The sequence below is a fragment of the Dromiciops gliroides genome, chromosome 4, assembly GCF_019393635.1.
Source record: "Dromiciops gliroides isolate mDroGli1 chromosome 4, mDroGli1.pri, whole genome shotgun sequence".
Lineage (NCBI taxonomy): Eukaryota > Metazoa > Chordata > Mammalia > Microbiotheria > Microbiotheriidae > Dromiciops > Dromiciops gliroides.
The window spans coordinates 455324237-455351196 of record NC_057864.1 but is presented as its reverse complement, the minus strand read 5'-3'; the positions used below and the strand labels follow the sequence as shown (position 1 = coordinate 455351196).

General features: G+C 45.1%; 1 protein-coding gene across 4 annotated transcripts in view; it reads left to right on the top strand.

Moving 5' to 3' along the window:
* The window catches only part of AP2B1 (adaptor related protein complex 2 subunit beta 1), a 128981-nt gene extending 105814 nt beyond the window's left edge, over nt 1-23167 (top strand). For all 4 annotated transcript variants that reach the window (XM_043964235.1, XM_043964237.1, XM_043964234.1 and 1 more), the window contains 4 exons: nt 5181-5265; nt 7022-7108; nt 16157-16311; nt 22715-23167. In XM_043964235.1, the coding sequence (XP_043820170.1) occupies nt 5181-5265; nt 7022-7108; nt 16157-16311; nt 22715-22789 (402 nt within the window). In that variant the 3' untranslated portion in view covers nt 22790-23167. The remainder of the gene's footprint in view (nt 1-5180; nt 5266-7021; nt 7109-16156; nt 16312-22714) is intronic.
* The last annotated feature ends 3793 nt before the right edge of the window (nt 23168-26960 follow it).

The following is a 26960-nucleotide window of genomic DNA, read 5'->3' as shown; positions in this document are numbered from 1 at the left end:
TCGAGTTTCTCTAAATTTCTCATCTTGCGTTTCTTAAGGTCTAATAAAATTTCATTATGTTAATTTGCAACCATTTCCCAATCGGTAGGTGGACCCACTTTGTTTCTAATTTTTGGCTACCACAAATTTTTTAATTTGGCTTTTCTGTCTTTGTCCTCTTTGGGTCGCATGCCCAGTGGTGGAAACGTTTGGGTCAAGATGATGAACAGTTCTTAATTCCAGATCATTCCAGCTCATTTTCTGGGACAGTTGTGCCAATTCATAATCTTTCTACACTCTCTCCAACATTATCTGGAATTTCCTTGCATGACGCTCCATCTCCCAGCTTGGTGCTTTTCCACTTGTTGTCCCTCACGCTCTCCCTCCTCACTTCTACCTTAGTTCCCCTCACTGCCTTCAAGATCGAGATGAAACTGCGCCCTTTCCAGGAAAACTCTTCTTGATTACCCTGGTTGTCAGTGCCTCCTCCCCAGAATTACCTTCCTTCTACGCTGTAGACATCTTGCAGGCACATAATCGTTTACAAGTTGTCTCCCCTTTGAAGGCAGGGATTTTTTCCCCTCGTTTTTTTGCTTTCCTTTATATCCCTCAAGCTGAGTGCAGTGTCTAACATATAGTAAGCCACCAGTAAATGTTGACTCACGAACTCACTTATTCAGGGGGTATAAGGAGGATAGTTGTCATTTAGAGCATTTTTCAAATGATAGTTTGTATCTATCTTTCTCTCTTTTTATTTTTTGGTGAGGTAATTGGGGTTAAGTGACTTGCCCAGGGTCACATAGCTAGTAAGTAGCTGAGGCTGGATTTGAACTCAGGCCTTCCTGACTCCCCGACAGGTGCTCTATCCACCCACTGCGCCTCCTGGCTGCCCCCGTATTTCTCTTTTTTTTAAAGCTTTTTTTTTTTCCAGTCAGGCAATTGGGGTTAAGTGACTTGCCCAGGGTCACACAGCTAGTAAGTGTTAAGTGTCTGAGGCCGGATTTGAACTCAGGTACTCCTGAATCCAGGGCTGGTGCTTTATCCACTGTGCCACCTAGCTGCCCCCCCCCATTTCTCTTAAAAGCTGTATTGTTGCTTTTTCACACCTTTATTGTTCCCCTTTTATCCTACCACTTTCACCCCTTTTGAGAGGAATGCCATGCGTTTCATCAGCATTCTCTGAGACCACATTGAGTCATTATGATTAATTAGTTAAGAATTCAACTGAATTTGGGGGTGTCATTTGTTGTTATAGACATTGTATATATTGTTTTCCCCATTCTGCTTGCTTTACTCATCTTATAAGTCTTTCTCATGGTTATAATTTTATATAATATAATAATACTCCATTATATTCACATACATCATAATTTGTTCAGCCATTTTCCAGACTATGGGTACCAACTTTGTTGTTTCCAGTTTTTTTTTCCTACCACAGAAAGTATTGCTAAAATGGGGCTCTTCTTGTTGCCTTTGACATCTGAGAGTACATGTGCGTCTATACGCTTTCATACGTGCATACACAAACATCTGTTACTAGGACAATTAGGGCCAAGCGGTGTGAATTTAGTGAATTTGATCATCTTAATTCCTAATTGTTTTCCAAAATGGATCCGACCTGGTTACAATTCCTCCGTCACTGTCTCGTCACAGCCCCGACAACATTCACTGTGTTAATCTTTTTCATTGTTTTTGCCAGTCCGAGGGCGTGAGGAGATGCTGCAAACACGTTTTGATTTGCAGATTCTTGATATTAATGATTTGGAACAGTGTTTCATGGCTGTTGATATTTGTAGTTCTTTTGAAAGTGCTTGTGCATATCCTTTGATAATTTAAGTAAATTCAAGGAACTTGGCCTAGGGCAGGTAATGGGAGGGAGATAGAGCACAGCCTGTGGGAAAATGGTAATCACAAATTTATATGAGGAAAACTTAATCTAATAGGGTCTTCAAAGAGGAGAGAGAAAATCATGACACAAAAATGAAGTGGAAGAAAGCACATCCAATAAAAGAGTGATGGAAGAACTGAATAAGTACATAAACCCCAGAGAAATACAACCAGAAGAATTTAAGAAAGGAGCATTAAAATAGAGCCCACGGTGACATCTTAATGATCAGTGTTGGCAGGGGGCCTCCCTCTCCCACCCACTCCAACTTCTCAGGGGTGAGGAGATGGAGCTCCTTTCTTTTGTTGTTATTCTTTGTTATAAGGAAAGCCCACTGGCTCTGTATCAGTGAGGGAATATATCTGGAATTGACAATGTTATAAAACACTCATCAGGAGAGCTTTAAAAAGAAAGAAAAATCAACCATTTAATGTACAGAAAAGGCCTTTAAATTAACTGAATTAATAGAATTAAAATGAGCAGTTTGATCAAAATTCAAGGAATTTTGTGTCAGGAATTTATAAAAAAAACTAGAAACTTATAATCATGATTTCTGACAAGGCAGGAATAAATAGCTATCCTTACAATTCATTTTGCTAGGCACAATGAAATAGTATCACTATTAAACACATATGTACCAAAGAGCCTAGCTTCTAAATTCATAAAAACTAATCACATTGCAAAAAAGACACAGAGCTAGATAAATTTAACATAAAGTTAAACAAAAAAGGAACCATAGAGATGAATGAAATGTTGGAAAAATTTGGACTAAAAGTCTTGTCTTCTGAATAGGAATGGGATATATCCATGATACTTTTAGAAAAATAGATGCTAGAGCAGAGAGAAGAAGGGCAGCTAGGTGGTGAAGTGGATTGAGTGCCAGGCCTGGAGTCAGGAAGACCTGAGTTCAAATCTGGCCTCACACACTTATTAGCTGTGTGATCCTTGGGCAAGTCACTTAACCTTGTTTGCCTTGGTTTCTTCTTCTGTAAAATGAGTTGGAAAAGGAAATGGCAAACTACTCCAGTATATTTACTAAGAAAGCCAAAAAATCAGACACAAGCGAAACAACCAAACAACAGATCATAGAGAAGAGATAGATGTAAAAAGGCAGCAGTGTTGAAAACATCCTTTATAGATGATAAATTAATAAAATCGGTAATTAAAATAAGCAACACATGCAAAAAAATACTGTCCTAGATGGGGACTATCTACATCCTTCATTTCTTCTTTTGGAAACTGTTAATATCCTTTCACTATTTATCTCTTGGGAAATAGTTCCTAGTTTTATATATTTATATGCTCTTCATCTCTGAATTGAAAAGTTTGGACCAGATGATCTCTAAGAACATTTACATCTCTAAATATGACCTTTGACCATCCTCTGATCTACAACTGAACACACTTTACGTCCTTCCTCAAAAATTTGTTTGTTGCTTTTCAACTGGTTATAGAAATTTCATTCCCGTTTCTCTAAAGTTTTCCACCATTCCTCAGATGCCTTCTCACACTGGATACCCTCCCTGCAGCACACGCACATATACATGCACATGCACACACGTGTCCTCTCCTAACTCTAGAAGATCCCTTTGGCCCCCTCTTCCCACTGGCAGGTGGGAGCCTTCATGAGAACCTTGATTTGGAGGGCTACCTGTCCTTCATCTTTCTGTCGGCTCCATTTCACTCTCATTTATGACATCAGATACTAGCTTTCTGCCTCCTGCTAAAAATTTAGCTCTCTTGTATGCATTGTCTTCATGAGAATGTAAGCTTCTTAAGGGCAGGGACTATTTTCTTTTTGCTTATATTTATATTCGAAGCACCTAGCATAGTGCCTGGCACCTGGTGATCCCTTAAATGCTTGTTGGCTGGAGCCTGGTCCTCAGCTGTGACTGTGCCTCCAGGGTTGTCTGATGTCCCTCTGATTGCTGTCCCTCAGGATGGTGGATCTGCAGCAGCTGCTTTTCAGCAGCCCTGTCTGATGCCAGATCTTCTGAGCTCTTGTTTCGCTGTCTTTTAAGGACTTCCTCTGCCATCCTAGCTTTTGGTCACCCTGTTTCAGATCACCACACAACAGTCACTTGAGTATCCCACTGTGGAATCCATGCAGGGTCCTCTTGATGTAACGGCATGTGGCATAGTAATGGGAGAGTTGAAAGCAGAGGCAATTGTGGAGCAGGGTTGTTTGGATGGATTCTTGTGTGAGAAAGAAAACGAGAAATATATGGGTTAGTAAAATAAGGTCTAAATAATAGACTTCGCTATATTTAGCTGCGGGAACTATAACAAGAACAGAAACCAGGAAGTTAAGGCAATTTGAATGTCATAGAGTGAAGATGTGGGCTTTAGGAAAGTGATGAAACAAGATACAAGATGGGAAAGATGAGTTTATGATAAGTAGGGAAAAAAAGAATTGTAACAAAGGACAAGTGAGGTAAAGATTAGATAGCACTCATAGTCCAAGAGGTTATGGGGAAAAATGGGTTTGCAAAGCCTGGCACATAGTAGGCACTTCATAAATGCTTGTTGAAATCCTAGAAACGGAACTGTTTCCAAAGGATGAAAAAAAAAGTGATGATAGAGGTAGGCCTTTAAAGAAAGGAGGGAATGACCATCATGGAGATGGAAAAGATGCTGAATGTCAGAGTGTTCTAGTAATGTCAGGAGCCCGGGCTCTAGAAATGGTTACAGAAATGAAGTGGGAGGTCATGGTTTGAGATCAGCTCTCTTTTTTTCTCATCATGCTCTGCACTCTCAGAATTGGTGCATTGGCATCTTCTATTCAAGTAGATTCAGTCAGTGTTTTTTTCTAGACAGAGCTATCCATTAATTTTTTCATACTGACAGCGTGTTCTTAATTATATAGAATGTGGACAAATGCATCACCCCAAGTTCTAGGAAGCTGGACAGAAAGAAGCAGAGGTGTGGGCTGTGAAAAGATAGTCTCCTCTTTGACCCAGTCCGTTTTCCGTTTTGTACTCATTGACTCTGCCTCTGGTAATTCAGGCTTTTTGAAAGAAGTGAGTCCTGGGGAGATCTTTGGATAGGAACGGGGAGGTGGATGGCAAGACATTTTTCCGGGAGTGTAACGGGGTCCTATATGAAGTCACCCTGGGATAAATGGAGAGGTGCTGAGGATTTAGGGACAGTTAAGGACAGCAAGGCAGGTGTGTGCGAGCGCTGAGCATCTGTGTGTGTCATGCCGCCTGCAAGAGGAAGGCTAAGCAGGGGACACATTCCCAGACACAGGCTTCCCTCTCCTCCCTCTTGGCTCCATCAGGGGTCCTGATTCTCCCTTTTTCTGCTTCCTTGGCAGGTGGCCGTAAAAAATAACATTGACGTCTTCTACTTCAGCTGCCTCATCCCACTCAATGTGCTCTTTGTAGAAGATGGAAAAATGGGTGAGTGCGGCTTCATCCCACCAACTGTTTCTGTGCTGTTGCTGTCTCTGTCCTGAAGGTGACAGTGCGAGTTATTTCAGAGCAAACCCAAGCTTTGGGACTCCCTGTGCTTACTAATAAACAGCCTCAGAGACTGTGTTCTCTGACCAAGAAACCCCATCCTCATTTGGAACCACCATTTCCTCTGACTGATGACATGAGCAGCTGCCACTGGACCCATGAAGGCTGTGTCACTCGGGAGTCAGCCAATCAGCTAGGATTTATTAAGGCCTTGCTCGGCGCCAGGCACTGTGCTTAGTGCGAAGGATGGAATGGGAGGCAAAAAGCGTCCACTCACAATCCAGTGGGGAGACAGCCTGTGAATAGCTAGGGCCATGGAGTAGACAGAAAGGAGCACTGGTAGCTGGGGAAGCCAGGAAGGCCCCCAGCAGGAGGTGGGCCTTGGGCAGAGTCTTGAAGCAAGGCAAACCCAGAGGTCACAGTGAGGGGGCATTGGACACAGCCATCGCAAAGGCTCAGAGATGGGAGATGGAGAATCCTGGATGTTGTAGCTCATTGAGCAGGGCAGGATAGGATCAGACCCGAACTTTTATTTGTTTTTTGGTGGGGTAATGAGGGTTAAGTGACTTGCCCAGGGTCACACAGCTAGTAAGTGTCAAGTGTCTGAGGCCGGATTTGAACTCAGGTCCTCCTGAATCCAGGGCCGGTGCTCTATCCACTGTGCCACCTAGCTGCCCCCTGGACCTCACTTTTAAAAAATAACCTTGGCAGCTGGGGGGAAGGTGGATGGCAAGGGGAGAGGCTTGCGGCAGGGCAGCCAGTTAGAAGGCAGCTACTTCGTAGTTCAGAGTGGAGAGCACATCCAAGAGATGTTTTGATGCTGTAAACTGCCTCTACACCAGGCCTTGTAAAAGGTTTTGAAAGACTTCATGGTGTGGCATAACGTTGGGTCAGAGCCCGGGCTTGATCTCACTAGCCTTGGTGGTAAGCATCGTGAGCAGCCAGTGGGAGAGCAAAGAGATCATGGGCTCCAGTGTAGCTAACACTGCCAACACTGCCCCTTCCCTTTGACCTTCTGAACTGGGAGTTAGCCCTTTAAGGCCGTTGTAATCTAACCCCCACCCAGACACCTGCAGCAGTGGCTGTTTGCCTCCAACCCCCTCCGTCCCCACCCCCAACATCTCCACCTTGTCGCTCCCAGGTGCCCCTTGGAGGGCAGGCACTTGGATTTGGGGCTGGATGCAGTGAATAGGAGCCCTGCATCCCCTCTCTTTGTTTGGGATAGGACAAGATTTGGGTGTGAATTTAATAATGTACATAATTATTAGTACAATTGAAAATAAATCTGTTGGGGGGTGTCCTCAAAAGTTTCTTGCCTGATAGGCATGTGGTCACAAAAGTTGAGAGTCCATGGACAACAGCTAACATTTCCGTAGTGCTGACTGTGTGCCCAGCACTGTGCTAAGCACTCACAACAACCCTGGGAGGTTCATTTATTAACCCCATTTTACAGATGAGAAAACTGAGGCAAACAGAGGTTAAGGGACTTGCTCAGGACACCTAGGAAGTGTGTGAGGCCAGATTTGAACTCAGATCGTCTTGCTGACACTAAGACCAGCACTCTGTCCTCTGTGCCACCTAATTCTCAAGTACCTCCATAGTATAGACAATACTTCATGGGCAATAGTGTTGAGTATGTGCCATTGGAACACCACCAAATGACAAGCATTTTTCTTCCCTTCTGTTCCAAATTTAGAGCGCCAAGTTTTCCTCGCAACGTGGAAGGACATTCCCAACGAGAACGAGCTGCAGTTCCAGATTAAGGAATGCCACTTGAATGCTGGTGAGTGATCAGCTAAGCGGCCGGGCTGTGGTGCCTTTCTAGGCTCTGCCCTGCATGGCTGAATCTTTTTTCTTGCTTGAGGCTGGTCTGGTCCTTTGAAGTGTGACTGAGATTCAGCCTGGTCATGTGGCCGGTACTAGTGCTTCTGGCACACGCCACAGAGAGAGGGAATGTGACCATTTGGGGAAGAAAAATGGAAGCCCAGGCTTTTGTTTTTCATCTTGAGGTTCGTGCTTTCAGATATCGATCGCATTCTGTGTAATCTCTTCTGACAAATACTATCAGACTTAGAGGCTCTGAGTTTTTCAGGAAACTTAGAATGTTTAGTCTTTTCCTCAGTCTTTCTTTAGAATGCCAAATACATATAGCCTAGTTAGCTTTGGAAGAACTGGTAACCCCTGTCTTAGAATCAAGTGCCGTTTCCCACTAAGAACTATTGTGGTAGATGAAATTCCTTAGATATCTTGATAGCCCTGTCTCTCTATTTTCTGCCAGGGTGTCGACAGCCCTTTCTTCAGCCTGGTTTTCTAATGTCAATTTACCCCTTGGCAGACAAGAACAGCTTTTGAAAAAAGAGGCCTGTATGTAGCCTCTTTTCGTGGTACATACTAATGAGGAGAGTAGTGGTTCTCTGTTGTGCTGGTGTTTAGTGAGTCTTCTTTGGGTGACTTCCACATGTGAGTGTCTCTGAATTCCACTCGCAGCAGGAAATGAAGTGGGTTGTAGTTGGTGAGTCGTTGTGCCCAACTGCAGAAGAGCCCCCATTCTGGATCACTTGGCTACATGCGGCATGCTCCTCAGATTGGAGAAAGTGGTGGCAGTGAAGTTGGTCAGGGGATCTGAGGCAAAAGAGACACGAAAGAGCTAGATTTGTTTGGCTTTGGTTTTTGTCTTCTCCATAAATGGAGCAGCTAGGTAGCATAGTGGACAGAGCACTGTCCTGGAGTTGGCTAGATCTATTAACTAGCCGTGTGACCCTGGACAAGTCATTTCACCCTGTTTGCCTCAGTTCGCTCATTTGTAAAATGAGCTGGAGAAGGAAATGGCAAGCCACTCCAGTATCTTTGCCAAGAAAATCCCAAAATGGGGTCACAAAGAGTTGCATGTGACTGAACAACAAAAATCAGAAACAATCTCCTGGAAGTGAAATGGAAGTTAGAAAAATCAGGTGTGGATTGCCAGTGACAGATAAGAAGGGGTCAGAGAGGAAAGCCAAAAGCCCCCATGAGAAGCGACCCCCTCCTGCATGTGCCTGAGGCCACGTGCTCCTGAGTGTATCCATTTGGAGTGGGCTGCCTCGGTTCTCAGAGGAGTACTTGCAGTCTGTGCCGAAGATGATATTTTCAGAAAGAGGTGTTTGACCATTGCTCCCCAAGCCTCACCCCTGCCTTGGCCGTTCCACGACTCCGTGAACACTTTCCCAGCGTAACTGCACTTTGGATAATGCTAACGTGACACTGGGATGACAAAATCGCCTTATTTTCTCTTAAGAACAGAGACCATCTTTTTTTGTGCATTAAGTCACTGATGCTGCTAGGGGATGACTTCCTAAAGTGAATGTTGGTGGCCCAGAGTGAGCTGACCTGCATGCTCTCTGCCAGCCATTAGAGCTCTCTATTAAAGAGAGCATTGTAAGTCCTCAATTTTCGCAGTATCTGATTCAACCCTCAGAGTCTAGCTGTGAGCTAAAAATACCATCTCCCCAGCTGATCTGCCCTAATCACAGCAGTAGCAGCTCTTTAAATAGAGCGGCCGTGCCAAAGTTGACATCTGACAGATGGAGTCAACATCCTGAGGACTTCAGGGGGCCATAGGCCAGGCCTGGGCCTTGACTTGGACTGGTTTACTTCAGCTTGAAAAATAAATAAACCAGGGTCCACTTGCCTAAGGCAGCATGAAGAGTGTTCCAATTTAGTAGCCCCATAAAGGGATGCTTGTGGTGTCACAGAGATATAAAGAGCATCTCTCTCTCTAGATCAGTTTGCATTGCTGTCTGTTTTCCAGCCACACCTTCCACAGGAGTCCTTTGCACAAGTTGAACAAATTGATTTCCATGCTCCTTGTCCCCTGATACTCCTCTTCTTAGGAGATCTCCAGTCCTTTTTTCTCTTACACATAAGTATCCAGCACTATGTCAAGAAGGAAGGAAGCCTTTATAGTAAGCAGTTTTACTGACCTCCCGATGGTTTATGACCTTCTGGAAAGGCCAGAGATTAAATGACAATCTAGTTATCTTGACTTGCATGGGCTCTCTGAAAGCATTTGTTCTAGTACGGACTAGCAGGGGAGAAGTTGTTTTATTTTTTTGTCCCTCACCATTCATTGCTTATCCTACCCTCTAGGTAGATCCATTTCTGAAATGGAAACTGAGGTCAGAACTTCAGTTAGATTGATAATTCCAGTAGGGAGAAGTGTTCTTTCTATCAGAACTGTGTTTTAGACTTAATAATGAACATTGCACTTGATGGTAAATGTAAATTGTCAGGCTCCGTTGTCTCTACCTTCATTGTTGCCAACAAAGGTCTGAACATATGGAGAAAAAATGATTGTAAAAAGTTAGGACTAGTGGATCTGTTTATCTTGCTTTATTCTGCTGAATCCATGATATATGGAAGCTGGGCTGGCTTCAGAGGTGGAGAAGTTCCAGTTGCAGCAAACTTAGACCCATTCAACTCTTGCCTGTCCTATGTGACTGTCACATTTTCTAATTGTGGAAGGTGCATGTGTGTGTGCATGCATGTGTGCTTATCTCAATAGGGAAGCCATGAGAAGTCTGCAATCTCTTCCTATGAAACAGGCTTTTGCTTGTGTGATGGAACAGAAGATGCCTTGTTCATTTTCTCTATTTCCCTGGGAAATGAACAGGAGGCTTGAAAGTTAGGCATCGTTTTTCACAGTTTAAAAGAAGCCCTGTCAAAAGGTGGAAGAAAAGAAGGTAGCATTAATGAAACATCTAAAAATACACCAAAGAGAGCAGAAGGGAGTTCAGCCTAGGACACTGTCAAGCAGGACAGTGTGGGTACCATGTCACCGTTTTTTATTTAATAGATACTTTTTTAAAAAGCCAAGTTGTATATAATTTGTATTCACAGTATTAGATATAATTCTCTTTTATTATGTTCTTAGCATAAGGAAATGTTCATTGTTGTTGATAACAGTTTATAGCAATAAAAAAGAATCCAGTTTTTGTGGTTGTTTATAAGGAAAAGTAAAACACTGGGGATCCTGCCTCGAGCAGCCTGGCCCAATGGGTCTAACCGAGTGCTGGCCAGGGCAGACGCCTCACCCCAGACCATTTAAAGTGACTCTGAACAACGGCGGCTCAAAGAAGGGTCCTGTGAAGAGTCAGGTGTGACACTGGACGACTAGGAGTAGGCAGAGTTTTGACATTCCTGATGCTTTTCCCCTAGATTGGGTACGTTTTGGGGAAGACGTGTTCATGATATAGTTTAAAGTATCCTTGAAGGGTGGGGAGCTTCCATTCCTCTTCTACCCAAAAAAGAATAGCATGAGTAGTGTTTCTAACTTTGTCCCCTGGAAACAGACTCAGTCTTTCTGCCTAAAGGTACTGCTCTTAGCCTTAATAAAAGCCCTGGATACAAAGGACTAAAGTTTACAGAGGGACTGTATATGGGGAGAATAGGAGATGAACCTGAACTCCTGTGCTGATAAAGCAACATTATCATGCATGTGCACCTGTGAGAGCACCAGCTGCGGAGCCCCATGGCCACACCACTGCTGTTGTCCAGTCGTGTCCCACTCTTTGTGACCCCAAGGACCGTAGCATGCCGTCCATGGAGTTTTCTTGGCAAAGCTGCTGGAGTGGTTTGCCATTGCCTTCTCCATTGGATTAAGGCAAGTAGAGGTTGAGTGACTTGTCCAGGGTCACACAGCTAGTGTCTGAGGTGTAGATTTGAACTTAGTTTTTCCAGACTCCAGGCCTAGTGCCCTATCCACTGAGCCACCTAGCTGCTTCCTGCACCATGCTAGGTATTTAATGAAAACTGCAGAATGTATATTTGGGCATCTTTCTTGCACCAATAAGAATTTTTATTTATTTATTTATTTATTTATTTGTTTGTTTGTTTGTTTTGGTGAGGCAATTGGGGTTGTGACTTGCCCAAGGTCACACAGCTAATAAGTGTTAAGTGTCTGAGGCTGACTTTGAACTCACGTCCTCCTGACTCCAGGGCCAGTGTTCTATCCACTGTGCCACCTAGCTGCCCCAAGAATTTTTTAAAAGATTCATTCAGCAATATTTATAGAAGTCGTCTTATGTGCTAAGCACTGGAAGAGATGCAAAGACCTGTCCTTGGAAAGTTTACTTTCTAATGTATTAGAAAGAAAACATCACGATGGCTTCCAACCCACAAGGCTCGAGAATGGTCTCGACAGGGCAGCATGAATGCTGAATGACTGCCTCCCAGATTTGGGGATCCTCACACAGCCCGAGATCAAGAACAACGTACAGTTTTCTTGGTGGGCAGAGACCTTCAGTTCTTCTTCCTGGGATGATGATATCACAATAATTCCAATTTTCACCTCATACTTGGGGGTCACCATTTCTTCAGTTACTGAAATTGGTAGTTTTCTGTTTTAGGTGAGTCCTGTTTGTTACTCTCTTTTCTTTTCTTTTTTTGGAGACTCTTGGTGGCTGACCCAAGATCTTACAACACACAGAGCTTTCTAAGATAAAACGTACTGACTTGGATTTCTTGTCTGGGCCCGATGCTTCCTAAGGTCCCAATAGCTGAACCAGAATAGCCTGAAACTTGTGGCTGGGCATGCTTAGAGGATAGAACCTGACTTAGGAGATGTGACAGGTTTTCCACTTGAAAGCAATTCAATTAGACTGCAGAAAGTAATCTAAGGACTGTAGTTAGTTGTCATTCTCTCCCCCTGCCCCTATCACGAGTGTGCACAATTAGTTGATCATCCACAAAGATCATCCTTTTCTTCTCTTTGTTGTCCTGAAGTTTGAGGATTCTTCCTTGTCTGTCATTGGGCTCATCTATAGATTTCTCTCCTTTTGCCAGACACTGAGATACAAAGAACAATGAAACTGTCCCCTTTCCTGGGGGTGCTTGCATTCCATTAAAGCAATCATTTTTACATACATAAGTATGAATGAAATATGTCCTAAGTTTGGTTTTGGTGGGGAGAGGAGAGATGGCCTTGAACTCAACTTTGAAGGAAGAAACCTCGGTGTCTGAAAGGCAGAGGTCAGGAGAAAATTTGTCCCAGGTGTGAGGGACGGCTTGGCAAAGGGCAGAGGTGGGAGCTGGGGTGTGGTGTGTGAAAGAACAGCTGCAAGGCCAGTTTTGTTAGAAGACATGTAAGAAAGCTGGAAAGGCGATTGGAACCAGACTGGGAAAAGCTTCAAATCAGAGAGAAAGTCACAGTCCTTACCTCTGCACATTTAGGCATCTCTCTCGCACCAGGAAGAACTTTGGGGTTATCCCAGTGACCCAGAGGGTGTGCAAACACCTTCTCTTCCTTACTCCGGGGTTAGTGACTGCAGCTTTCCCCCAAGGACCTTTGGCAATGACTGTTCCAGAATGCCCTCACGAGCTGCTTAGCAGAGTAGTGAGCTTCCTCTCCAGGCCTTTCTTCCACATAGCTTATTTAATTTTCAATTTTGTGCCCTGGTGTTCTTAAGGGGCCCTTTACCTGTTCCTAAAACCCAGGCTCCACGTGGAGTCTCTACCTTTCTTGCAGCTTCTAAGCCACTAAAGCTCGGACACAATAAAAAGGCAAGGCAATTGTATAACTACCAGTCGTGCCACCATCTTATCCCAGTGGGTTCTGGTCCGATGGCTCCAGGTAAAAGGGCCGTGGCTTTGCCGACGTTACAGTGGTGGCCTTAATCAAGGGGGAGGGGGGGGAGCACCAGCCAATCAGTGTGGGATATCGTTCCACTCCCCGATGTGCTGCCTTGTCTCCTTCTCTTCAAGTGCAAGTTCCCTGAGGACAAGACGCTGTCTTTGCTTTTGTACTTGTATCCCAGCACCTAGCACTGTGCCTGCCACACAGCAAGTGCCTGCTCTTCATTCATCCATTCCTCTAGTCCGACCCCCTTGTTCTGCACAAAGGCTTAAGGCCCGAAGAGGTTGTGACTGGCAGGACCTTTCCCCACAGGCCTTTCGGTTGCGGTATGCTCAGTCCATAGGGCTAGCTCGTAGGATGCCTCTGGATGAACCTGGTTCTGTGCTCTGCGTTAGAATCAGACAGTCAGGAGCCCGCCTTCTCCTCCTTACGTGTTGCTATTAGTGAGAAAAGGGATTTCGAAGTTTATTCAGTCCTCTTCCCACTCCTTCCATCTTCTGGCAATCCCTGATACCCGGCTCTCCTCTGGTGACACAGCCTCCCTGACCACCCTGTCTAGTCCTGGCAGTGCAGTCACTCATTCCCTTGGCTCACTGTTTGAGGTGAGGGAGCTGGAATACTCCTTGTTCCCCATGGCCATTTTCAGGGTCCCCCCCCCCCCCGCATCCTCTCCTGATTTCCATCCAGTCCACATCTTCCATCCAACCAACATTCTGAGACAGCACCTCATGGACACCCCCCCCCCCCCCCGCCCGTTCTTCTTCAGCAAGCTCAGTACCTGACTGTCTCCTTCCCAGCTCCTGCCCTCACACTAGAGGGCTTCAGCAGGCACATTGACTCTCCCTCAAACCCCCTAACCATTCATTCAGGTCCTCAGCCTCTCCTCTTCCACTATTCCACACACAAAGATACCGTGGACCTTGTGATCACCTGCAAATACCCTTTTCTGAACATGATCTTTGGGCTTTCCACTCTTTCTGCCTTCTCATACCAGACTGTGATCTCCAGTCTCTCAGCCCCTTCTTTCTCTCAGGCTGTCGCCCACACTGACCACTCTCCGCTTTCCCCCATCTTGAGTCCAACTCTTCTTACATCCCTTGGCCCCTTATTTTGCTTGGCCAAGCCTCAGCCTTGGACTCCTCCCACAATCTGCTGCCTTCACTCCCCCCCACCCCCCACCCCCCCACATACACACATGCGCTCGAGAGCGCGTGCACGTGCTGCTGATCACGTGACCATTCTGGTGGGGTCCTCTACAGGTTTATATTACACAACTTCAGTAAGACCCTCCTTGCTGCTCGGCAATAATTCTACACTTGCCTTACCCAAGTCGTCCCTCCTAAGACTTCCATTGTGCCTGCTCCCCATCCTCCTGCCATCTCAGCAGAGAGCCTTGTTGCCTATTTTATACAAAAGATTTAGGCCATTCAACATGAGCTCCTTCTCCCGCATCCTTGTTTCATATCACTCAGCTTCCTTCTGCCACTCTCCTCCTTCATCCCATACTTCTTACCAAGGCTAACCCCCCTACCTGCTCAAGCTATCCCATTACACCCTGTCTCCTCCAACAGATTGTCCCCTCTGTCATCCTCACTCTGTTACTCATTTTTAATCTCTCCCTCTCTGCCTATAAACATGCCCATGTTTTCCCAAGCTGAAGAAAACTCACTTGATCCTTTCATCCCTACTGGCCCCTAAATTTCTTCTGCCCTTTGTGGCTAAACTAGAAAAGGTTCTCTACAGTAGATGCCTCTAGGTTTTTAGTTCTCTCTTGGTTATCCTACCTATCTGACTGATCCTTCTCTGGATTCTTTGCTGGCTTCTTCTCTCGATCTAACCATAGGTGTCCTTCAGAGTCCTGTCCTGGGCCCTTTTCTCCCTCTAGTCTAATTCACGTGATCTCATTAGCTCTCATGGTTTTTAATTGCTTTCTCCATGCTAATGGTTCTCAAATCTACCTTTCCTACCCCAGTCTCTCTACTGAACTCCAGTCTTGCATCCCCAACTGCCTTTCAGGCATCTCCAACTGGATGTCCAGTGGACATCTTATTTATTCGTTTGTTTGTTTGTTTGTTTGCTTGTTTATTTATTTGTTTTTGACAGGGCGATGAGGGTTAAGTGACTTGCCCAGGGTCACACAGCTAGTAAGTGTCAAGTGTCTGAGGCCGGATTAGAACTCAGGTCCTCCTGAATCCAGGGCCGGTGCTTTATCCACTGCGCCACCTAGCTGCCCCCCAGTGGACATCTTAAAGTAAACCTATCCAAAACAGAACTTGTTACCTTTCCTCCTAAACCCTCCTCACTCCCAAACTTACTCATTACTGTTGAGGGCAATGCCATCTTCCCACTCCCTCAGTCTCATAACCTAGGAGTCATCCTGGACTCCTCATTGTCTCTCAGTCTCCCGCATCCAATATGGTGGCAGGGCCTGTTGATTTCACTTTCTCAAATGCTCCCCCTTCTCTTCTTTGATTCAGTCATTGCTCTGATACAGATCCTCATCACTTCACACCTGGTCCAGTCTGCCTTTTGTTCAACTGTTAAAGTGGTCTAACTATGTCACCCCTTACTTAATAAACTGCAGTGGCTCCCTACCACCTCTAGGATCAAATACAGTATTCTTTGTTTGGCATTCAAAGCCCTTTGTTGCCTGTTAAGCTCCTCCCCCACCTTTCCCATCTTCTAGGTCTTTCACCTCCTTGCTGAGGCTTTGATGCAGTGACATTGGACTCACTGTTCCACAAACAAGACACGCCCTCTCTTGGCTTTGAGCATTTTCTCTGGCTGTCTCCTTCCATCTGGAATGCTCTCCCTCCCTCATCTCTGTCTCCTGGTTGCCTTCAAACCCCAACTAAAAGCCCACCTTCTCCAGAATCCCTCCTAATCCCAGCACCTTCCTTCTGTTAATGATTTCCTGTTTATCCTGTTCATAGCTAACTTGTATGGATTTGTTTTCATGTTGTCTCTCCGACTATATTACGAGCCCCTTGAGGGCAGGGACTGTCTTTTGCCTTTCTTTGTATCTCTCATGCTTAGTGCAGTGCCTTGTACATAGTAGGTGCTTAATAAATGCTTATTGACCGATTGATTGTACAAATATAAACATGGTGCTTACTTCTCCATTCGCTGTATTTTAGATGGAGGAGGATGGGGGGGCGAGGGAAGGCCTGTGTACTTCCTTAAAGGTTTTAAATGACCGTTGGAATTTCTGTTTGTTTCTAGACACCGTTTCCAGCAAACTGCAAAACAACAATGTCTATACTATTGCCAAGAGGAATGTGGAAGGGCAGGACATGCTGTACCAGTCCTTGAAACTTACTAATGGCATTTGGATATTGGCAGAGCTCCGTATCCAACCAGGAAACCCCAACTACACAGTAAGTCTCGACAAGCCTTCCAAAGAGGGAGAAAGAGGGTTTGGGGTATTTTCAGGGTGCTCTGCCCTTTTCCTTTTGTCAGCCCATACTGTTCACAAGTCATGGCCATCTAATACTTAGCAACAATGGACTTACACAGAGAGCATCCTCTAAATATATATTACTGTAATAAGTTCTGAAGAGTTCTCAACCTAGTTGATTCTGCAAGGATGTGTGTTTACCCCCGTGAGAAAAGCAAGAAGACTCACAAGTCTTTCCTAGCAACTCCACGACCCACAATGTGTGTCTCTTTATCACTGAATATGGGGCAATTTAGGGCTGACCGCTAGCAGCCCATCAGGAGGCTTTTATGTGGAAAACCCCCGCACATCTGAAAGAAATGTTCAGGTGAAATTTTGGTCGTGCTGAAGCACATAGAAAATAGCAACTTCCCTCTTGCTCTTTTTATCTGTGGCCACTAAGTAGAATGTTGTTTGTCTTGTGCTTGTTGTCATAGCTCTTTTGCTTCCTTTTCTTTCATTCCAAAGCAGCTGGAACAGGTGTATTTCTCAGTAAAACTCAGACTGTCTTATCAGACTTTGAATCTTTTCCTTAATTATTTGTAAACTAGAGAGTGTTAGGATTCTCCCAGAAGTGTGCATCCTTCCTAGGCCTTCCTGCCCAGCCAATTCTTTCATTCGAGTTTTCTGTTCTTCCTCTAACCCAAAAAGGAAGGTCTTCCCTTCTTTGATTATTTCTAGTGGGGCTGGTTCTCTGTAGTTTTAAGATCAGTCTTGTAAACTTCACTATAAGCTTACTAAAGTTTAGCAGTTTTTAAAATACAACTGCTGGTATACATTATGAGAATGAGAGGGAGAGGAGGGAAGGAAATCAGGAGGGAAACACACGCCTCACAATGGCATTATGGCATCATTAGCCTAAGGAATATCGAAAAAGAGGCTCATGTATGAACCTGTGGGTCTTGATTAAACTCTGTTAAACTTGACACAATAGGACCAACACTGGCTTGTCTCTGACCCCTTAGGAATTTATTTTCATTTCTTTTCTCTGTATTTTTAAAGTTTCACTGACGCTTTTCCTTTTGTATGGCTATCATTCCCCATGTACACCCTCCAAATAAGTAAGCAGACAAATAGATAAAGAAGTGCTCTCCCCTTGTACCAAATTAGTAAACAAGCAAAACAGAATCGAACATTTTGGCTGAAAATGTGTGTTGCATTCTGAACCTACTGTCTGTCCCCTCCTTGCTAAGAAGTCAGCTGCCTCATCATCAGTTTTCTTGTGTCATGGTTGGTCAATACGTTGATCTGCGTTCTTAAGTCTTCCAAAATGGTTATTTACAGTGTTGTCGTAATCGTGTCAGCTGTTCTCCTGGTCTTGCTCATGTTAATATATATCTGTTCAGACAAATCTTCTCTTGCTTTTCTGAATCCATCCCTTTTTTCATTTTTACAACATAATAGTATTCCGTTAAATTTGTATACTGTAACTTGTTTGGCTGTTCCTCAGTCTACTTCTCCACTACAACAAAAAGCATTGCCATAAATATTTATGTCCTTTCCCTCTGTCTCTGTGCTCTCTGAGGTATTGACTGCGGGTATCACTGGGGCAAAGGGGGTTGTGAGCATAGTAGTGAATTGCTTACACTTGCAGTCACAAATCAGTCAGCCTTTATGAAGCCCCTGCCCTGTGTCAGCTACTGTGCTTAGTGCTAGCAGTACAAAGAAAAACAAAAAGCCAGCCCCTGCTCTCAAGGAGCTCACAGTCTAACATGGGAGATAACACCCAGACATGTACAGACAAGCAGTATACAGGAGAAGCTAAGGGGGATCTCAGAGCGGAAACAGTAAGATTCAAGGCAAAGGCTTCTTCTTCTTTTTTTTTTTTTTTTTTGTGAGGCAATTGGGGTTAAGTGACTTGCCCAGGGTCACACAGCTAGTAAGTGTCTGAGACCAGATTTGAACTCAGGTACTCCTGACTCTAGGGCTAGTGCCCTATCGACTGCGCCACCTAGCTGCCCCTAGGCAAAGGCTTCTTGCAGCAGATGGGACTTTAAAAAAGTATTTTTTTTGTTTTATTTTATTTTTTTGTGGGGCAATTAGGGTTGAGTGACTTGCCCAGGGTCACACAGCTAATAAGTGTCAAGTGTCTGGGGCTGGATTTGAACTCAGGTCCTCCCGAATCCAGGGCCGGTGTTTTATCCACTGTGCCACCTAGCTGCTCCCTAAAAAAGTTTTTTTCCAATTGTATTTTATTTTCAGTTTCAGATTCTCCCCTCACCCCCAACTGAATAAACAAGCAATACAAAACCCATTACAAACACAAAATCATGTAGAACAAATTTCTACCATCTTCTGAAAAAGAAAGAAAAAAGGTGGGACTTGAGCTGAAACTTGAAGGAAGCCAGGGTGGCTAAGAGGGAGAGATGAGAAAGCATTGCAGGCATGGGAGTCCCCTGGTGGCTGGAAGGTTCTAGAGCGTGTGGAAGGGTGTGAGTGCGGTCTGAGAAGCCCAGAAATGTAGGAAGGGTTTGGGTGGTAAAGATCTTGAACAGCCAGATGGGCTCTGGGTGGGGTCCCGCAGGCTCCAGAAAGACTGTACCTAGAGTATACAAGTGGTCCTGAATGTGTCAAAGATGAAGACACCCTATGCCCCACCCCCAGCTGATATAAGTTGTTGTGTGCCTCCCAGGCTGGACTCCTTGTGTGTTCTTGGGAGCTGAGACACAGACATGAGGCCAGGAGAGCAGCCTGCAGGCTATTAAAATAGTCCAGGGCCGAGCTGAAGAGGGCCTGTTCAGGGTGATGGCAGCTCCAAAGGAGAACGTGAAGTTTATGGAGGAGATCCAAAGATAAAGTCAACAGGCCTTAGCAGCAGGTTGGGCATGGGTTGGTGGAAGGGAATGTAAAGGAGAATGAGTTGAGGCTGACACCGTCATTGCAAACTGGGTCACTGAGTGGATGGTGGAAAGTTAGGAAGAGGGGAGGGTTGGGAGGGCAGAAGTGAAGATAATGAGCTCAGTTTTGATATGTTGAGTCTAAGATGTGTATGGTCCATTCTGTCTGAGGTGTCTCATAGGCAGCTGAATATGTGACACTAGAGGCAGGGGCTGGAGGGGTGGGAAACCAAAAAGAGAGAGATTGAGATTAAGAATGAATGAGTAATGGGGGCAGCTAGGTGGTGCAGTGGATAGAGCACTGGTCCTGAAGTCAGGAGGACCTGAGTTCAAATCCGGCCTCAGACACTTAACAATTACTAGCTGTGTGACCCTAGGCAAGTCACTTAACCCCAATTGCCTCACCAAAAAAAGAAGAAGAAGAATGAATGATTAAGATATATCTGCATGGAAATAATTATTGGTGAGATCACCAAGTGAAACAGAATATAGAGAGAAGGGAAGAGCCCAGGGCAGCCTGGTAGTACCGCAGGCACCAGCAGGGTGCCTCCAGCGATTGTTTTCCCTTTTTGCCAATCTAACAGGTAGGAAATGGAACCTCAGAGTTGTTTAAGAGAATTTCTCTTATCAACAGCAACTTACTACATTTTTTCATATGATTATCGATAGTGTGACAATTACTTCTCCTCTATAGACTCTCTAAAAATATAGTTGAGCTTGTGGAGCAAGGAAGTCAAGTTGACTGGTCATTTGGATCCATGACTGGTTGATTCTAGAACTTGGACCAAAGTAAAGAGCCATGTTGTAGATAGAAATATCTTTCCTATGTAGTTTAACACAGTTTAGATCGATCTCCTTGGCATTCATGACATTCATAACACCTCTCTTTTTGAAAGAGCATTTTGAGGAATTTCACCTGGCATACATTTTAAACAGAAGCCTCTTAATGACTTTTTTAAAAAATATGCACGTCCAATGTCATCATTGTTGTAGTAAAAACAAAGGTTAGGGGGAAGGAGGGGAGGAATAGATAGGTAGTAATTTGGCTTCTGTGCCTTGATCCGCAGAGGTAAATAAAACTTGAGCTGTGGGCAGGCATTCCTACCTTATTAATCACCATTCACCTTTGTGCAATCTTTGGATTTCAGTGTTTTGAAAGGCTTAGCAATTTGCTTACCTTTCCTAGGGGGTTAGTTAGCGCAAGTGCTCGGCCATGTGGCCACAGGCAAGTCAGTCTGCCTGAGCTTCATTTTTCAGATCTGTAAAATGGGAATGTAATAACGCCCACCTCAGAAGGTTGCTGTGCAAGTCAAATGAGGTAGAATGGCTGGCAAGCATTTGGGAAACTTTAGAGCCAATATAGGAGTCTTTCTTACTCTTATCATCGTTATTTTCACAGCTGCTCAGTGTTGTAGACAGGTCTTCTAATTTCAAAAGCAGCTCACTTTCTACTCTACTGCATTGTGTCTGTGATATCCTTCATCTGGTGCTTACCCAGTCAGCAAACTGGAGGAAGCTTAATGTCAGGAAGAGGCAGGGGAGACTTATCATCAGATACTCGAAAAGCTGTTCTGTGGAAGAGAAATTAAATGTCCATGTGACTTCAAAGGGCCAGGGCAGAGAAGTTACAGGGAAGCACCTTTTGGTTCAATATAAATAACTTTCAGAGCTCTCCAGCACAGAAGCAAGCCAACTCCCATGTAAAGTGGTAAGCTCCCCATCACTAGAAGTATTCAAGCAGATGCTGAATAATCCTCTGGCAGAGTGTTACAGAAGAGATTCCATGACTGGATTCTTTGAACTTTGAAACTTTGATTCTAAGCAAATGAGTATTTCTTTCTAAGCCATTACTGCCCCTTCTTAATTGTTGGTTTTGTTCTATTCCTTCAGTACATGTATAATGTCCTGGACTGAAATAATACTTTTCTGTTGAAAAACTTAAAACCACTATGTATCTACAGTTTCACAGGAACTTGGTATTGAAAAGGGCTGTGGAAAATGGAAACACTTTTGTGTGAAGGTAGCAGCCAGGAAGGAAAGCACTGATTGGGAAAGCATCTTTGTGGCAGATTTTTGACTAGGATTCTGCATCCAAGAATTGGGGGGGGGGGAGAGGGCCCTTAAGACATGAATAAACAGTTCTCAGAAAAATTGCAAGCAATTAATAACCATATGAAAAATGGCTTCAAAAGAGAAACATAGAACAAAATAGCCCTGTTTCACCTCATACCCAGTAAATTGGCAAAGATGACAAGAGCTGAGGATAATGTTGGCAGGGCTGCAGAAAGACCGACACACCAGTCACTCTTGGTGTTGCTGGGAATTGGTCTGATCATTCTGGAAAATTGGAATTAGACTTTGAGAACCCTCAGTGTGACCCACAGATCCATCTCCCTGCTAAGCATCAGCCCCAGGAAGTTAAAGATGAGAGTTAATACATAGACCAGTTTCACAGCATTTTTTTTTTGGTAGCAAAGAACTGGAAACACTTAGGTGCCCATTGTTTGGGAGATCAATGTAAGGGAATAATGCTATGCCATTATCAGGGAATCCTGGGAAGAGTTACATGAATGATTACAAAGTGAAGTCAACAGGATGAAGAAAACTCTCTATACAATGATGGCAACAATGTAAACAGGAACAAAGCTTACACTTGAATGCTGTGTCATTAGAGTGAACCAGCCTGGGGTCCAGGAGATGAGGAAGCCTGCTTCCTTCTCACTGCAGAAGGTATAATATTGCATAGACTATTGAACATGCTGGCTTTGATGTGTCGTTTTGCTGAACTACTTGGCTTTCTTTTTTCTCTTTTTAAATCTTTCTTACAAGGAGTGCCTAGCTTTAGGGAGTGTTCGGAAACGAAGGTGATTTAAAAACAAAATACATCAATAAAAAAGAAGATTTAGAAAAACACACTTTGGAGCTCATACGATACCCTTGTGAAATAGAAGACTAGGATTTTTATCTCCTTGTTACTGATTGTGTGGCTGTGGGTAGCTTTCCAGTCTCAGCTTGCCCCTTCGGATGTAGGATATGCTGTGGTATATACCGTGTCTTGTTTACCCTTTTCAGTCCCTTAGTAAATTATTAGCACTTCATTTTGTAACTTATTGTGATTTCTGTTGCATTGATTCCTTCCTGATGTCATAGACTCCAGATAGAATCACAACACAACTTGATCTGCCTAGGATCCCAGCCTCAGCCACTCCCTTCCTTTTACAGATAGGACTGAGTGGTTCAGGGTCACAATGTCATAAGTGTCCAACTTGGCATTTGAACCCAATCCTCTGACTCTAGGGCCATTGTACTTTCTACCATGCCACCCTAGGTTTATGGTAGGGTTGTGGTTGCCGCCATATAAATGAAGACAAAATTTGAAAATCCAGACTGACTTAATATGAACAATCTCCTTATTTAGATACCCTCATGGGGTGGTGCAGCCCCCTTTAGCTTCTTAGTGCCATCCTCCTTGCTAATTAATCTTCCTTCTCCTGTTTTCTTCAACAGCTGTCTCTGAAGTGTCGAGCTCCTGAAGTCTCCCAGTACATCTACCAGGTCTACGATGGGATTTTGAAAAATTAAAAGACTAATGGAGGCTCCTTACCGCCTTGCTATCTGTGCAAACCAAGAACTCTTTAACTGGAAGCAATTGTGTTGATGTGTAGACTCTTGAGTCCAAATCACCCTGACCCACCAAGGTAGTGACTAGTGTACTAATGTGTGCTAATGTTAGGACACAACCCTCTGGATAGTTTTACCTGCCCACAAAAGTCTGTAAGCCCCGCTATGGCCACTTCCTGCCTCTGTTACCTGTGAGCTTCTCCATCCCGTGCCAATGGCTAGCGTTTTCTAAACCTGCTTTAGGGCCTAGTTTGTTATTTTGTAATTGAAAACTCATTTCAAAAATCAAAAAAAGGGGAAAAAACCCTGTTTATTAAAGCAAGGAAAAGTATCATTGAATCATGAATTGCACTTTATTATTTTGTATTTTTTATACATATTGGAAATTTTTTTTGTTAGTGTAACAAATTGGGAAAGCAAAAAATAGCTGCCCCTCATAACCAAGCAAATCTCAAGATGGGGTGGAGCCCACATCAGAGTGACCACCCTCTCCGTGCAGCATGCATTCAGGAGAAGCGACTCCGTGGCCCTGGTTAATTGAATTTCCAGTGGGTTTTGGTTTGTTTTTTTTTTTTCTTTTCCCTCTCCCCTTCAGGCAGTGTGCTTTCCTTTAATTTGTTGTCTCCGTTACTTGGTGATTCCAGCATGCTGGAGATGTGGAGAGGGTCCCTGATTCCTCTCTTCTGCTGGGGGGGGGGGGGCAGAAATGTAGCTATCAGCCCTGGGGGTCATTGAATGAAAAGTAAGTACAGGTCCAGGGCCCATTCCTGTTTCCATGCAGGTGTCACTCCCAGAAATCCTCCAGTCAGTTGGGGTGGAACCTTGATGGTCCCTTTGATCTTACAGCTGTAGAAACTGAGGCCCAGACAGGAACGGGCCCTCCCTTTACAGGCTACTTTGTGGCATAGCTCAGGCTGAGCTTTGGGCGCCCTCCTTGCACACCGTCCCCCTGCCTTCTGTGTCTCTGTGCCCTTCTGTGTACTCTGTGCGGATCTTAGCACTCCCTTCAGTCCAGCAGCTTTGCGGGTACCTGCCAGGCACGTGAAGGGTCCTGCTGTACAAGGCAGATAGCACAAAGGAAGTGGTCCCAATGGCCTGGAGCCTCCCAGGGCCCAGCAGGCTCCGCTCAGGGCTGCCCCGGAGCTGCTGTCCTGTTTACCTTCAGCACCGGCTCCCGGTGGACAGTTAAGATTGGCTTGGAAGGGCTTGTCAGTTCTCACCACACACTATCCCAGGCATTCCCCCAGGCTCCTTTGTGGTCGGACACAATTGATTGAAGAATGTCACAACACCCAAAACACTAACTCCGTTTCATTATTCGCTTCTCTGGGGACTTGGCCTGGCTTGCCCCTTTTGCAGCTAATCCCTGCAGCATCGACCTGGATCTGTGGGTGCCACTGGCCACCTCCCTCCCTGTCTGATATTTCCTGGGCTCCAGGGCCCTGTTGGAGCCCGAGAAAAGGGCTGCTCCTTCTTAGATCCTCCTGAGCAGACTTTAAGACTGAAGACCACCAGCCCCACCACTCTCTCTGCCTCACCTTGTTAGCTCTCAAATTCTGGGGAGTTACCAACCCCAAGTCCATAGAGGACCCGTTAGCAAGAGTGCTCTAGAGGAAGTTTGTTTTCAGAAAATGGGGGAAGAGACCCACCAGGTGGCTCAGATTGTTGGTTATGCATGATAAAACAAGCTTGACTTTAGTGGCCAGACAGGAACTAGGTGGAAGGAGGAGGAGGAGGCTTATGTGCCACAGGCATCTCAGCAGTCATGAGTGCACTGTGTGAAGTGTGCTTGGTTTAGACCCCTTGTAGGTCTTGGAGTGGCACCCCCAAACCAACTTGAAGGCCTTGAGAGAGCCGAAGCAAGGAGTCATGGAGGGGATGCCTAGCCTGGCACCTGGCACCTCCTGGTGACTGCCAGTGTTTGTGAAAGGTGTGCAAAGAGTGGAAGACTTAGCCTGGCTTGTCTGTATGTGTGTCAAGAGAGGAGCACAGGCAGGACCCTGAGGTCTGCTAAATTGGCAATATTGGTGAAGCAGGGAACGCTAGGCTGCAGAGAGCTGCTCCCCTGATGATGCAGCATCTCTGCTGAGACAGTGAGGAGATGCTTAGAGGAAGGGGTCAGACAGGTAGCTCTCTGTGAGCATGTGTGGCTCTGCCCTGAAGTGGGAAGGCCAGAAGCACTCCCAGACACTGTCTGCCATGGGGGAGAGCCGGAGTGAAGGAGGCTGGGACGTCTGGGTCTTTTGGAAAAGTTGGTCACTGGCCCCCCTCAAGTAATCCTTATTCATGGAGCACAATCTCCCCAAGTCTCGTCTAGAGGGAAAGAGATGTTAACCAGCTCTCCAGTCTTTCCCTTTAATGCTTTTGGACAATGCCTAGTGTAACAGAGAAAGAGAGAGAGGTGGGGGGGGGGCATGAATATGGGGGTAAAGGAAAACAAACACCCAGAATTATTTTGCTGTCTGGAAGTTCCTTCCAAGTATCTCCCCTCCTGGGCCTGGACTTTATATGTGTCTCTTCTGTAAAGTTTGAAGCTGTGGAAACAGGCAGGGTTTGGGTTGGGGATGGGGATGGGGATGAATATACCACCCTGTGAATGCTTGTCATTCTGTTATTCCCTGTTGGAATCTCTTGGGGAAGGGGGGAGGGGGGACCTTGGCCTGGTGTCCTTGTCAATAAACTCATTTACACAAAAGAAAAAGTGTGGTTCTATGTTTTGTTCCCGGAACTGGAGCACCTGCAGAAAACACAGCCAAGTAGAGGAACTCTCTGAGCCCAGCCCTGGAAAGGTCATTAACACCTCTCTCCTGAAACTTCTCCTTCTCTGTCCTGTTGGGCCCTGTCCTTGGGCTTCAGCTGCTGCCCAGAGATGAAATCTGAAATTGGACTGAGAAGGATTCCCTGGTTTGGGGAAACATCTCCGGGCAGCCCTTGTGAACCAAATCCTGATTTAAAAAAAAAATTTATTTTATTTATCTATTTGTTTATTTATTTTGGTGAGGAAATTGGGGTTAAGTGACTTGTCCAGGGTCACACAGCTAGTAAGTGTCAAGTGTCCGAAGCCGAATTTGAACTCAAGTCCTCCTGACTCCAGAGCTAGTGCTCTATCCATTGTACCACCTCCAAATCCTGATTTTTTAACCTGAGCCTACCTCTCCCCCTGCTGCAGCTGCCCACAAAGCAGTGAGCAGTTAAGGGATGAGTCCCAACCTACCTGATCAGCCTCCTCCGTCCCTACTGCTTGCCAGTCCTTGCCCCCCGGCCCTTCTCCCCCCCCCCAGCCCCCAGCACACCCAGATTGCTCCAAGGGCATCTGCCAAACAAGGGCAGCTGCTTCCTTCCTGCTCCGAGGCAGGCAGCCAGGGAAACAGAGGGCCGGAGAGAGCTTTAGGGGTTGGGACCACTGCCACTGGAGGGGCCTTCTGTTGTTCTGCCTTCCTGTGCATCCCACTGATTGCTCAGGTTTGGAAGTAGGTCATACCCACCTCACACACCAGACCTGAGCCCCTACCTTATTTCAGAATACATGGGTGTGCCAGTTTGCCAGCCAAGGGTCTGACTGGCCTCGTGGGTAACATTTCAGAGACAGGAATCTTTGGATCAGCTAATCTAACCTCTGTTCCCAGTGTGTATCTATGCCCTGTTCTCTTGGGAAATAGCCACTCATACTCCCTGCAGATCAGGGCTTCTTAAGCTAAAGTCTGTTTAGAACAAAAACATTTAATAACTATTTCAGTATAATTGGTTTCCTTTGTAATACTATTTATGCTTTAAAAACATTCCGAGAAGGGCTGCATGACTTTCCCCAGACTTCGAAAAAAGGTGAACTTGTGTCAATGAAGGATTCCTGCAGAAGGTGACCATGCTGGAAGATAAGAATCCATGAGTTTGGTCTCCAGTTTTCCTGGTTGTGTTGGTGGAGATGGCAGAGGACCAGAAAGTCCATCTGGTTCTTGGTGGTCTCTGGACCAGATGAGGCCAAACTGGGGACTCATCTATGTGACCTCTAGTTCAAACCGCATGGGAGAAGGCATCAGTCTGGCATCATTAAACAATGAAAGTTCTTTTTTGTTGTTTTTTTTTGGGGGGGGGAGTTATTTTTTGTGTGTTTTTGTGGGGCAACAAGGGTTAA